The 14,192-nt window shown below is 39.5% G+C and overlaps 2 protein-coding genes across 2 annotated transcripts in view; one reads left to right on the forward strand and one right to left on the reverse strand.

Moving 5' to 3' along the window:
* The window catches only part of cnksr2a (connector enhancer of kinase suppressor of Ras 2a), a 60,437-nt gene extending 57,570 nt beyond the window's left edge, over positions 1-2,867 (forward strand). The window contains exon 24 of the mRNA XM_084710403.1: positions 1,323-2,867. Coding sequence (XP_084566529.1) covers positions 1,323-1,520 — 198 coding nt within the window. The 3' untranslated portion in view covers positions 1,521-2,867. The remainder of the gene's footprint in view (positions 1-1,322) is intronic.
* Positions 2,868-10,065: 7,198 nt separating this feature from the next.
* On the reverse strand, positions 10,066-12,501 carry klhl34 (kelch-like family member 34). Its single transcript, XM_084747411.1, has one exon. The coding sequence runs from the start codon at positions 12,215-12,217 to the stop codon at positions 10,418-10,420; it is 1,800 nt and encodes a 599-aa protein (XP_084603537.1). The 5' UTR covers positions 12,218-12,501; the 3' UTR covers positions 10,066-10,417.
* Positions 12,502-14,192: the final 1,691 nt, after the last annotated feature.

The raw sequence follows: 14,192 nt of genomic DNA on the forward strand, positions 1-14,192 counted from the left end.
TTAAATTATATTGCATTTTTGATACTCAATAGTACTGAAGCAGTTCAGTCAGTAGGGCTGCACAGTTAATTCAAATGTTATCAAAACCACAATATGGGTTTCTGCGATTTTCAAATCACAGGAGGTACAAAATTTGTTAAAAGCAAAAATATGTGTCAGAAGACTTTTAAATGAATGAATGTCGTGAGGCAGGTTTAAATGAATGCATTGCCAAACCAATCCAAAGTCTGTACATCTGACTCCTGAGGAGAATGGGGACACAGCAGCATGTCCCAAAAAGGTGCGTCCTTGAAACTGGTTGTTAGGCGGCAATTTTGACAACCTGGCAACCCAAACACTTTTCTCATTAATGGCTCATGCAAGTAGTGGTAAATGCTTATCTCTGATAATACTGATTGTTACAACTTCTAAATCCTTTGTAAAGGCGTCTTCACCTACTATTTAGTATTAGAATAGTTTTTCAATACCACATGTTTAAAGTGATACCATATCTGTTAAATGTTGTATTGAATGTGCTAAAGCTATAAAAAAAATGTTCCAATTGCACATTCAAGGTCTTAGTTCATTTTAGTCTTTTTTGGCTTGCAGCAAAACCAGACAGTGTTCAGCGACTTTTTCTGTCCCTGCACTGCAGATGTGCCGGCTGTTAATTTAAAAAAGAAAAAAGATATCCTATTTTGTCTGCCTAGGACTCATTTTTCTTTTTACTGCAGTATCAAAAGAGCTATTGAGTATCTTTTTTTATACTAGTATTATAACAAAGTTTAAAATTCTGGTATCGTGACAAATCTAATATGTTAGAGTTGTCTGCCACAATGGAGAATTTTGCAGTGTTAAAGCAGCAGAGAGGATAGTAAAATAGAGAGGAACATTAATAAAATACAATAAATAAGTAGGCAAGCAGTATAAATAATAGGAAATATAAAAAATAGGAACAACATAAAGAGGACAAAATACTAAAAAGTAGAAAAATAGAACAATATGTGCAATATAAACAAGTAAGAGACTCACCAGTTTACACCATTGCATATAGAAATATTGATAATGCACCATCAAAAATGATAAAATACCTGAGTGAGATGTTGCTATTGCACCGTTTGAAAATCACAAATAATTCACCAAGAACAGATGGATGGTCTCAGTGTCTGTAACAAATGTTTTAATCTCCCCCAAACTTAGTGTATCTCATTAAGTGTTTGTCTTGCTTCACGTTTGTCTGCGTTTTAAAGCTTAGTGGTTTAAAACAAATGATAAAAATCTAAAAAAAAAAAAAAAAAAAGTGACAGAGCCCCTCCTCCTGTGTTTCTGCATCCTCCCCATAGGACAGGGAGGGGGAGCTAGCGCTGATTGACAGGCTGCTGGCCAATCCCCAGCTGTCGTCGGCAGAGTTCCAGGAGTGGAAAAGAGCCTATCAGGAGCTGTTCTCTCAGGAGCCAGACTCGACCGCTGAATCCGACCCCGGCCCGCCCCTCACACCCTCGCTCTCTCACACGCACTCCTACATCGAGACCCACGTCTGACGAGTGTAACACACCCCGCACACACTCACACACACATACACACACACACGCTCACAGTCCTGATTCTGGAAAGTTGGACAGACTGCAGCGGACGTTTCGATGCATCAGGGTCGCGATCAGGGACGGAGACGAGAGGAAGAGAGTAGGGACAACTTGACATCCCGATACGCTTTCAGCAGCCGCAGTGTACAAGCGCAACATGACAGCTTTCCGAGGAGACGCCCGCGTGGCCCTCATGTCTCATCAATCTACGAGCTGATTGGTTATGCCACTCCAGCTGGCTCGGGGGCGGACGATAAACTGATCCTTAAGTATTACACGCTCGCTTTTGTGCTCTTGGAAAACGCCATATAAAGAAGCAACAACAACTTAACCTTTGGACATCAGTTTGCTCCTCCTGACATGGACAGAGATCTCAGAATAGTATCATCATGAGCTGCCATTATCAGTATTTCATCCTGCTTGTCGTGCCATGTTTATACTGACTGCACAGCGTCTCATAGACAGTCTCATAGAGTGACATCTACATTGTATTCTATCAAGCCTTATACTTGCTGTCTATGATGATATTTTCTGTACAGTGGGTGTTACAGCAGACAACAATTAGCACAGCTCTTTTTTAAATCCACTAGTCTCACTTTCTATCTAGTTTTAGAGACTTTTGTTTGTGCTGGTTTGGTAGAATTATTACGTACTGTGCTGGGCTGGACCTGAAGCATGCACACTCCTGGAATACGACCCGTTTAAAGGAAAAGTCCACCCTAAAAACACTTTTACGCGCTTTTCAAACAGCTAGTGAGGCCACTTTTTTTGTTACTCTTGCACAAAATGGCGTAATACCGCTTTTTGATGTCCAGTACGAATACTGTAACCTTGATTATCTGCCGATACATTACCAATCTGACCTCTTTCCCCTCTAAATAATACATTTGCATGGTTGCACTTTGCTTAACCTAGCCATCTTCAAACTGTGAAACACTCTACTCCCATGAAGTAAGAAATACACAGCTAACAACATGACTCACTTATGCAATACTGCTGCATTTTTTGACCTGTTCACACAGAGAACTTTAAGCAGCATTTTTGAAGGATAATAACACCATTTAAACATTCAAAAATTTAAATAAATTGCCTAAATTGAGCTTAAAATAACTCCACACAGCCGACATGATGACAGCGCCTTACTCAGGTTAAAAACTTTGGTGTATGGGACACTGCTCGGTCACGTTTTGCAGATAATAAAATATGTGATGTCGTATCGATACACAGACTTGCATACCCACAGATATGCGATCCAGCATTTTAGTAGGTATCAGAGGAATTTCCAATACTTGTATCAGTATTGGAACAACCTTAAAAACTGATCTGTTTCCTGTCAACTCCTGCCGGTCATGCTGTTATGCCTCAGTCTCGTCTTTAGTATCACTTCAGGGATGTTGCTGTAAAACTTGTCTGCAGTATAATTGTTGATACCACTAAACTTAATTTTACATTTGATATCAGATTCATTAATTAACTAAATATCTGATTTAAATCACTTTGACAGAAACACGAAACATCTTCAGTTGAATATTATAATACACTTAAATACTACTTTAAACAAGTCCTCTAATATCTACATAACAACACTTTAATATCCTTGATTACATTCCACAGTTCCATGATGTTACGTAAAGAAAAGGTTCACATTCTTTCAAGTCTGTCTTGTAAAAATAGTGAAATGCCCACGTGTACTTTGAAAGAGTTACTCCCGTCAGTAACAGCTGCTCAGAGACACTTTCTCAAGGTAATTTCACTGTAAGAGACAAATTCTACAGTCCCTGTTCTGTGTGAAAAATTAGACATACACTTCAATACTGAACAGACTAAAAAAATATCCACTGACTCGTCTAACTCAGACTTCACACTATAAAAACTCAAAATTTCAAGGCAATGGACTGCAATAAATTTTTGATTTTTGAAAAAGTTTTACCAACTTCTGATCTTTTGTTGAGATATTTTTACTTTTCTTCTTTAGATAAACTTAAAGCTTTGAATTTTAGAAACTCAAAACATTGTATTAAAAATACTGAATTAATTAATTGCAGTGAAAGTAAATGATTTGTTTTTAGCTTCTAAAAGTCAAAGATTTGGTGTTGTCTAACAAAGAAAAGTAAATTATATGAACTAAAAATTACAGGTCTGCAAAAGTTTTTAGCGACTGATTTGGGCTCAAAACTCAAAAATCTATCGTAGTGCATTGCCTTGAAATTTTAGGTTGTCACAACTATTTTTTTTTTTACAGTGCAGAAGCCTCATACTTACTTCAGAAGACCATTTTAGTGCCACCTAACCTAATCTGTCCTTTAACAAAGTGGCAACCGGAGTAAAATTCTCCAAATTTACCCCTGTGGCTGTCATAAGAAGAAACCTTAACCTGATGTTTGCTTGATATACAGATTTAATTAAATTATTTAATTCTAAAAGAAGTTGGTTAACAAGTAGAGATGTTCTGGTACAATTTTTTTCCTTTCCAATACCTAAACTTTGCGTATTTGGCCGATACCAAGTGCTGATCTTATAGGAATGCATTAAAATGATCATTTTAATCACCTATATTCTACTGACTCTGAATGGATGTGATATGGATTATATGGGTAATAAATTAAGTGATATTTGATATACTCACCGATACCCCAATCCAGCATTTTAGGCATTTCCAGTACTGCTATCAGAACAATCCTACTGAGAACGTGTTATGGATTGAACATGCTTCTGGACCCATTTCCTTTTCTCCTTCGTTTTGCAGCAGCATTAATGGGCATCCACACTCAGTCACCATGGCAACTACAAGTATATGAATCAACCAGTCGGTGGAGTTCATGAATTCTGGTTGCCATTGAAAAATATCCAGTAAACCCATAGAAAAAAACATTTCACATTTAAGTAGAAAATCACAAAATAACTCCTGAAACTTCCCAAACATCATGAATTAATTATATTTTTAATAACGGTGTAAAAGTTTCTCGGGGTGGATTTTTCCTCAGAGGCTCTCTGTATCCTGCATGCCACATAGAGAATATGAGGACATATTTGCATAAGGATTGAAATATGGATCTAATAAAAATATATTAGTTTGTTATTTGTACGCTGCTGGCAAATGACTTAATACTCTGACACTGCACAAAATTATGAAAGCAATCGTACACACAAACACTCACAGACATGCACACACACCAATAAACAACAAACAATAAATAAACACAGTTTGAATGCTCTTTATGCTGCTGCCCGTGGTTGGTTGTAGTAGCATGTCTTTGTTGTAGATAAACACAATATTACTTTTTTGTTTTTGTGTTTGAATCTCTAGATACAGTAGATCTCTCTTTATAGAGTGCAAACTAAGTGTCTTGGATAATGTTCTCTAATTCTGTCAGGTTTTTTTGGACAGTTGAGTAAAGATTGTTTAATGTTCAATCTATAAATTATGGTAAAATAACAGTATTTATTTATCATTCTGCGTGTTCTGTCGGGAGATGAAGAGGCTGGATCAATAAAGTGTGGTCATTTGGATGAAGGTGTTTTTGTGGTTTGTCTTCGTTCCGAGGCAGACGGGATGTGATGGTGATGATGAGCACCGGTAACAGCTGCCGCACCGTCTCTGTCAACAGGGGAGACACACACACACAGAGTCCATAACAAACCAACACAGATCCTCCCAACTGACCAATCCTAATCCCTGCCCGTTTCCCTCAGCGCTGCAAACACAGCTGAGCAAAAACTCTTCTGCAACTCTGCTGCAGCAGGACTGATATGACACCAGCAGCCCGTTTCGGTTGGGTCTTCTGTTGCTATAACAACCACGACTGACACGGGCCTGTGGCAGACGAAGTATGGTGTATCAGTATAAAGAAAATGCAAAGTGCAAGGAAAAACAGATTCACTGAATAAATTATGACATTAATGTCCACCGAAGAGAAAATATAGTGGGAGACAAACAACATTTGAGGTTGGAATGGAGCTCTTTTAATTTTATTATCTCGTTTCACCCCCTTCTTCTTTATTGATGTACTGTAATGGCACCTGACTATAGAATTAGCACCACTAGCTATTTATCTCAGTGAACCAACTCGTTATATTATATTATATTATATTATATTATATTATATTATATAAAATGAAAAAGTTGAGGAAACTCAAAATTTCAAGGCAATGGACTACAATAGAGTTTTGAGCCCAAATCAAATGCTTAAGTTTTGAAAAAGTTTTACCAACTACTGATCTTTTGTTGAGATATTTTACTTTTCTTCTTTAGATTAACTTAAAGCTTTGAATTCTAGAAACTCAAAACGTTGTATTAAAAATATAGAATGAATCCACTGAAGTGAAAGTAAATGTTAAAAACAGAATAATAAGTTTCTCAGTTCACTGTCACCAATTGTTGAATTTATCTAAAGAAGAAAAGTAAAATATCTCAAATAAAGATTATAGGTCAGCAAAACTATTTGAAGTTTACTTCAAAAGTTTGAATTGGCCTCAAAAATCTATTGCAGCGCATTCCCTTGAAATTTTAAGTCATCTCAACTATTTTTTTCACAGTGTAAATGCACATAAATCTGTACTTTCTTTTGCAGATTTTCTGTTAATTTTGTTAAAAATTTGCGCTACATATGCATAGAAATCTGGCTACTATACAGTAGTACAACAAACAATAAGTTATATGCTACGGATCACAAATCAGAAGAAGATGGGATACTATGTCAGCATTATTTAATTCTTGCATCACCCTGTCATTATTTCACAATAATGATCTGCTCACTGTACATCATCTTGCTTGTTACATGATTATGTGCCAAAAGAAAATCAATAATATGACAAAATATTAATTTTGAATTTTTTTTAATGATTTAAAAAAGGTTTTAATGTTCTTCCAGAGTTTATGATCAGAACTGTGTCCATAACGGTCTGCTCTTCATAGCAACGGTCTGTTATACAGAAGTAACAGACCTTAGAATGCTGTAATTGACCAATCAGAATCAAGTATTTAACAAAGCCATGTAATATGAAGGGATAATGTACAGTGAGCAGGTCATTATTGCGAAATAAATCCTGCCAGGATGATGCAGGACATTATCCTGCTTATCAGAATCGAGTATTTAACAACGCTGTGTAGTAATTTGTTTTCTTGATGCACGTTATTTACATATAGATAAAGTAACAAGACACAGCAGAGCTAATCACTTTTACGATTCAGTTTTATTGATTCTTAATATTAATTGAATAAATACATGATTGTTTTCAGATTTTTAATAATCAGAATTCATAATACATTTTCATGACTTCATGATAATTACCAGTTGGAATGTTTAATTGTACAATCCTGCAAAACATACATTACATTCCAACAATGTTTTGACAATAATAGGCAACTGAGAAGTTTAAAAAACATGATTTGTACATTTAATAATTTAAATTGTCTGTATGTATAACTTTTGAAATTATTACCCAAGTTGAGTGCATTTTTTTTTTCCTTGACAGGAATGACTACAGAAATGCTTTATTAATTTTGAATCCAACATTAGCTTCAAACATAATACAACATGTTAAATAAATCATGTTTGAGCAGACAGCAGAAGTATTCTGGTTTAAATGGAAGTAGATACAAGCACATGAATAATGAACTCCAGCAGGTTACCTAGCTATCACCCACAAATCATGCATATGATTTCCTGCTAATGCTTTTCTACTCTGCAGCTTTAACCTACTTTGTCCATTCAGTTGTCAGTGCAGATCGAAATGGATGAAACAAGAAAACAAGACAGAAAACAGGTCACTCAATATCCGTGGTTTGCTTCTATTTCTACATCTATCTTATAGAAAACTTCAATTATTTATCACTAGTCAATAAACAGGAATGTCACATGCATGGAACTTTTATCTACAACTTCTATAAAATATTCAGCTCAGCTTTTCTGTTGTTTCTTTATTTCAAAGATGTCCTCCTCCACCTCCACCTTCATCACCTTATCTCCTGTTTTGACCTCTTTTCTGTTCCCTCTTATGTGTGATAGCCTCCTCCGCAGCCTGGCTCAGCCTCTTCCTGAAAATTCATCTGTGCAGGAATTACCTCCTTCCCACTAAATCTCTTTACCTCTCCTCTACTTGTTCTCAAAATCCTCTTTATCTCTCGCCTTAGCTCTTGTTTTATTTCTCCTCTTAGAACATTGCCACATTCGGTCACAGGAATATCAGTCACAAAGCGCCATATATCTCACTTATCTCTAGGGGTTGCTTATCACTTATGGTGACCTATAGTACTTTAAAGTTATTCTATTCTTATGACATTCATTAGTTTCCAATGACTATATCAACAAAGTGAAGTTTGCAGCCAGTACGAGCCACATGAGCAATCAGATGCTTGAAAAACAACAAAAATACAACAAAATGCTATTGTAGCTTGTCTAATTTTGTAACTATAGTCTGGACATGATTTTATATAAATTTCAACCTTTTAGGAGCTACGCTTATTCACTTTCTAGTCAAGAGTTAAACAAGTCGCTCTCTGTCATTCTTTCTGTTAGCTAGAAATGAGACGGTTAGCTTAGCTTGTCACTGCCTAAAAGGAAAAAATGCTTACAAATGCGTCTTAAGCTCACTGATTGATGTTTGGTTAATCAATACTAAAATCGAACAGTAAAAATATGAAGTTACGCTAATTTATGCTAACTGACTCCAGTTCGAGAGTCCCATGAGAGCCCTAAAATGTTGAACTACTCCTTTAACAAGAAGCAGAGTATCTTAGCTTAGTACAAAGACTGGTCTGCTAACAAACACGTCTTTGGCTTACTAATTAGCATGTTATATGATATTTGTTTAATCCCTACATAAACTGAGCTGTGAGAATGACATGGTGCCCTACGCCTCTGAGGTTAACTGTCTGGTTGTAGCTTCATATTTAGCACACAGATATGAGAGCGGGTAATGATCTTCTCATCTAACTCTCAGCAAGAAGAAGTGTATGTTTTCAAATGTTGAACTACTCCTAATAGTAGTAGAGTAGCTTAGCATAGCATATATATCGGTAACCAGAGGAAACAGCTAGCCTAGCTCTGTCCAGATGTAATAAAATCTGCTAAAAAACACTCTTAAGATCACTAATTAACAAGCTGTGGTTTTACAGGAGGTCACATGCTTTGTGCTAAGCGCTAACTATCTCCTCCATCTCAAATAACAGATTGGGGTTTTACTTGAGGTTGATGTTATGTGCTGTGGTTTTAAAGGAGGCCACATGCTAAGCGCTAACCATCCTCTGGCTCACACGTTATATTTAGCACACAAACATGAGAGTGGTACTGATCCTGTCATTGAAGTCTTGGCCAGAAAAACAATGAGTGTGTGTGTGCAAATGTTGAACTACTTCTATAAATAGTTGTTTGGTAGCTTAACTTAGCATAAAGGCTGTTAACAAAGGGAAACAGCTACCCTGGCACCTCATCTACAAACACCTCTAAAGATCACAAATTAGCCTAACTTGTTTTGTTTGTTTAATCTTCAAAAACTAAAGTGTTTGGGTTTCACAAAGGTTATCTGCTTTATGTTATTACGCTAACCTGGTTCTAGCTTCATGGTAAATGGAAAGATATGACAATGATATGAATCTTCTCATCTAACCCAAAACCCAAATAATTTTATTTCCCAAAATGTTAAACTACTCCCATAGTAGAGAAGCATAGCATAGCATAAAGACTAGTAAGGGAAACAGCTAGCCTAGCTCTGTCCAGATGTAACAAAATCTGCTGAACACACCTCTAAAACTCACTATTAACACATTATATGTTGTGGTTTTATGAGAGGTCACATGCTTTATGCTAAGCAATGACCATCTTCTGGTGCTAATGTTAGCTTTGTATTTAGCACACAAACGTGAGTGATATTGATTTTCTCATCTAACTTATGGCAAGAAAGAGAATGTAAACCCCAAAATGTCAAACTACTCCTAGTAGTAGAGTAACTTAGCTTAGCATTAAGACTGGTAAAGGAAACAGCTAGCTCTGTCCACATGCTCTCAAAAGCTCACAAATTAGCTTAACATGTTGACTAAGCTAACCCACTTGCTTCATATTAATGGACAGATACTGATATCATCTTCTCATCAAACAGCTAAAAACACAAATACTTTTATTTACCAAAATGTAAATCTGCTCCTATTAGATGCAGCCAAATAGCTTAGCTTAGCTTAGCAGACAGGTAACATGGGAAAAGCCTAGCTCTGTCCAGAGGTAACAAAATCTGTGTATAAGCACCTGTAAAGCTCACCAAATAACACTTTATAGGCTATGTGATTTGTGTAATCCATACAAAAACTCGATTCTGAAAATGGCAGGTTGCATGCTTTATGCTAAAGCTAACAGTCTCCTGGCATTACCTTATATTTAACAGACATGATAGCATAGTATCAATCTCATTTAAAGTGTATTTTCCAAAATGTCAAACTATTTTAAATTTCACTTATTTGAATTATATTTAATTTTATCTTATTTGAATTTTTTTTTTTTAAATATCCTGAAATGATGCACATCTATTCTCCAATAACGAGACAGGACAAGAGGCGGCTTGAAATATGTTATGAGATGGAAAGTGAAAATGTTGAGGTTGAGATGGTGGTGACAACTAAGTTTCATTTCCCAACACAGGCCACAGAGCTGTCTGATGTGAGGAATAGTGCTTGCCCACAATAGTTTTAGTTCCCTAAACTTAACTGCTGTTTATATAACAAACACATGAAAAGTGAGAGTTCAATTCATGTTAGCATCCCACCATTATCTGTACTTTGTTCTTGGTATTTTGAGACTATTGTGCACCTGTAAGTGAAATAATTTCATTCTCTGATGTTAATATTTTCTTAGACAATGTGCACTTCAGTCAGGCAGGGGCAGCAGAGTGCACTCAGTCCCAGTGAGAGGTCTGGGCAGCTGACAGATCTCCCTCCAGCGATCCTTCTTTGTGTCGTACTCCAACACGCTCTTCACTATCACCTCCTGTCCGTCGCTCCATCTCCTCCCTCCGAACACCAGCAGGTTCCCTGATGGCGTCGACACCATCCCATAGTTGAAGGAGCTGATGAGGAGAGGTCGCAGGCGGGTCCAGTGGTCCGACTGTGAATCGTATTTTTCGATGTCGCAGAACGGCTCGTACATTCCCAGCAAGGCGTAGATGTGACCGTTGATGGTCGCCAGGCGGTGGCTGAACCTGCCAATGGACATTGGCGCTCGCTTCTCCCAGGCTCTACCTGTCAGGTCCCAGAGGAGGAATTCTCTGCTGCTACCTCTATGTTCGCCTTGGTTATCACCGGGGTTACTGCTGTCCTGGTTGCCTGGGAGACCGCCTGACACATAGATGTTGTTGTCTAGCACAGCAGAAGCGTGGCCATAAAGAGGCTGAGGCATCGTCGCTCCTCTTCGCCATGCTCCAGTAGCCATGTCAAAAAACTCAACAGACGCCACGGATGTGTGTGTGTCGGCGTCTGGTTGTGTGTGCCGACCCCCGATGGCGTAGATAACATCCTCCACCACGCAGCAGGTGAACTGCGCCCGCCTCTCCAGCATGGACTCTACTTTCTCCCAGCTGTTGAAGCGAGGATCGTAGCGCCACACCTGGTTGGATGTTGCCATGGTAACTGACTTTTTCCCATCCTCGTCTCCCTCTTTCACCTCTTCACCTCCTATCACAAACAGAAAACCGCCCACCGTGCACACGCAGTGATTCCTCAGTCGCAGTGGGACTGTGGCGTTCAGAGATGAAAACTTCCTGCTTCGAGGATCAAACGCCAGCAGCTGCTGTTCTGGGCAGTCAGGGCTGGATCCTCCACCCACCAGCAGCACACGATTGGGCGACGACCGGAGCATCGTCTGTCTGCTCTGTCTGATTGGCTGAGCTGAACCCACCCTGTGGTACTCCAGCGCTCGAGTCAGCTGACTTCTGATGAGGGGCGTGGCCATGGCTCTGTGGGCGTGGCTGAGATCGGTGAGGTCAGTGGGGGTGACCAATCCGAAGCGCAAGCGACTTAGGATAAGATTTGATTTCAGCAGAGGGAGGGGCCCGTTCTCATTCAGCCAATCCAGAGCCAGCTTTATGAGCTCCACCTCCTTGACACCAGGTATCTCATCGGCATCGAGCACCACCATCAGTGATTGGATGTTCAGGCTGAGGAGGTCATCCCTGTTGTCCTGTAGCAATGACGCCATCTCCATGGCGATGGTTTGATTGGCAGCTTCAAGTGCATCTGAAAGGGCATGAAGCTCGGCGAGGTTAGCATAGCAGCAGCAATTCTCAGCGCTCAAACCATCCGTCATAAAGCGCTCGCATATCGCAACCGCTGGCTCCACCTGCAAGTACCGGGCTGCCTCCAAGACGACAGGAAGGGTGGACGATGATACGCTGAGCCAGCCGGAGTACAGGAAGTCCAGAATGGCATCTAAACCCTCAGGCGTTAGCACCGGAAGGCTAATGGAGTCAGCTAATCTCTCAGTGGTAGTCTCTCCAAACAGAGCCCAAAAATACTCGCTGGAGCTCGCTAAAAGGGCGCGATGACATGGGAAAGACACACCGCCGGCCTCCAGGACGACATCACACATCTTCTTCTGAGAGCGCAGGCGCTGGAAGCCGGAGAGGAGTCCGGTTCTCTGAGAGGAACTATAGAGGACGGAGTACCTATCCATCCAAAAAAAAAAAGATAGGAGACGAGGAGAGAAGGAAAGTCAAGAAAAAGGGGATTAGTGGCAAGTTAAAGAAAAAGCCTTAAGGAGCAGTGAAGCAGGAAGAGGAAGAAACATTAAATGCAGAAAGCAGCAGTGAGTGTTGTCAAAAAAGACAAAGCCGACAAGAGAGCAAAGAGTCAGATGTTAGGAAGATTATAGGATAATAGGCTGCTGAATGCAAGAAGCAGGAAAAGAAAAGAGTAAAGTTCGTCTCCTTAGTCTCAGTCTCTCCATCTGTGTTTATGTCCTGCTCTGTCTGCAGCGGCGAGCATGTGACACCATGATAGAAAGGTTAACAACTGCCCCCGATGTCCTGTGTACCGCCCCCCTAACCCCCTTTTTTGGCCCTTAAACATCCCAGAGCCTCCTGTCTCTTTCTGTGATGTCCTGGCTTTGTTGGCTTTGTGTTTGTCTGCTGCCCTTTCCTCTGCGTCCAGCAGGGAGTATCACCCAAATACATGCATCCAACACACACACACACACACACACCAACCAGGCCAGCAGACAGATGAACACACACACACAGAGTAGAGTGAGAGGGAGCCTGGCAGGGTTTTAGTGTCTATCCCGGCGGATGAACTCATTGGTAAATACAGCTGCTATAGTCTGCGAACCAAGATTCCAGGGCACGGTTGCCACGGCACCTATCTGTGCCCTCATCGCCATGGCGACAGGAATAGAAACACAGACACAGCTTGGCGGGATTCAGCGCGGTGCCACATATCAAACCAGAGGAAGTTTTGCCAAGCTGTCAAAGATTTTACAAGTGTCAAAACTAGTAGCATGCGCAGTATTTTGGTATGAGCGTGAGCAGCGTGTCCTTTTGGGAGGCATTTAACCTCATTATGACCTGCGCTGCTTCAAAATCACACGTATTGATGTCATGTTATTATTTTTATGCAGAGATGGAAGGGATTAAGAGAGCGGATAACAGAGTGGTAACACCTCTTTTTTTGAAGGGGTGTGCATAAGGCTGCCATTACACTTAACCATGTCATGACACTGTTCATAACCATGAAGGAGTTTTTATGAATGTTTAGGACTGTTGTCATTAGTTTCATTTGGTCACTTTTTATGCAAAGTTGACATTGTTTGAGATGCCTTTGTTATGGCAACTTGACATTATCAGACTTAAACAAACTATTTAGTTTTATGTTTTAACATTAATATTATTAACATTATTGCTCTCCTGACACCCTTATAAATCTGTCATTAATATTTTCCTTGACCTCAAGTAAAATGGTACCATTTGATATTGTCACCAAATTTTATGAGGGTAGTCTGATGAGAGTACAATACCAAGGTGATTTACAGAGGTACTTAATAAGTAGAAGGCTAACCACACCCTGCTGTTAATTGTAGCCGGCATTAGCCAGCTAGTTCAGTCAGAGAGCAGCTATAGCTTATAACATTTAACGACATCTTTATGGCAAGTCCAAAATGTACCACTTTACTTGAGGTCAAGAAAAATATTCATGACACGCTTATAATGGCCTGTGTCAAAACCCACCACACATGCCAGTTTGATGTAATGTTAAAACATAAAGCTTTAAATCTGATAATGTCATGTTGTCATAAAAAAGACATTATTGGCTTGATTAATGTCAAAATGTAATAACAAAGAAGGTTTTGGCTTGGTTAATGTCAGGTAGTCTAATGTCAGCTTTGCAGCGGAAATGACAATTGACAGAATGACACTCAAGGACAACAGTCATTAATATTCATGAAGACTCCTGCATGTTTTTGACAGGCGTCATGTCAGGGTTATGTCAGGTCATGACAGTGTTATGCACACCGCTTCAAACACAGTGTTACCTATTATTTTATGCACAGATCGGAGCGGGTGGTTGGAGCAGGAGAGTGAAACATAATAAAGCAAGGATTGGTTTTCAGTATGAGGCTCCAAGTTGTCCAGCGTGTTTACAGGCGCCTGATT

This window comes from Lutjanus erythropterus, chromosome 21, assembly GCF_056507025.1.
Source record: "Lutjanus erythropterus isolate fLutEry1 chromosome 21, fLutEry1.hap2, whole genome shotgun sequence".
In the NCBI taxonomy this organism is placed as follows: domain Eukaryota; kingdom Metazoa; phylum Chordata; class Actinopteri; order Lutjaniformes; family Lutjanidae; genus Lutjanus; species Lutjanus erythropterus.

Bases quoted from the DNA above. Each gene is read 5' to 3' on its own strand.
- klhl34 (XM_084747411.1), bottom strand. From the start codon at position 12,217: ATGGATAGGTACTCCGTCCTCTATAGTTCCTCTCAGAGAACCGGACTC.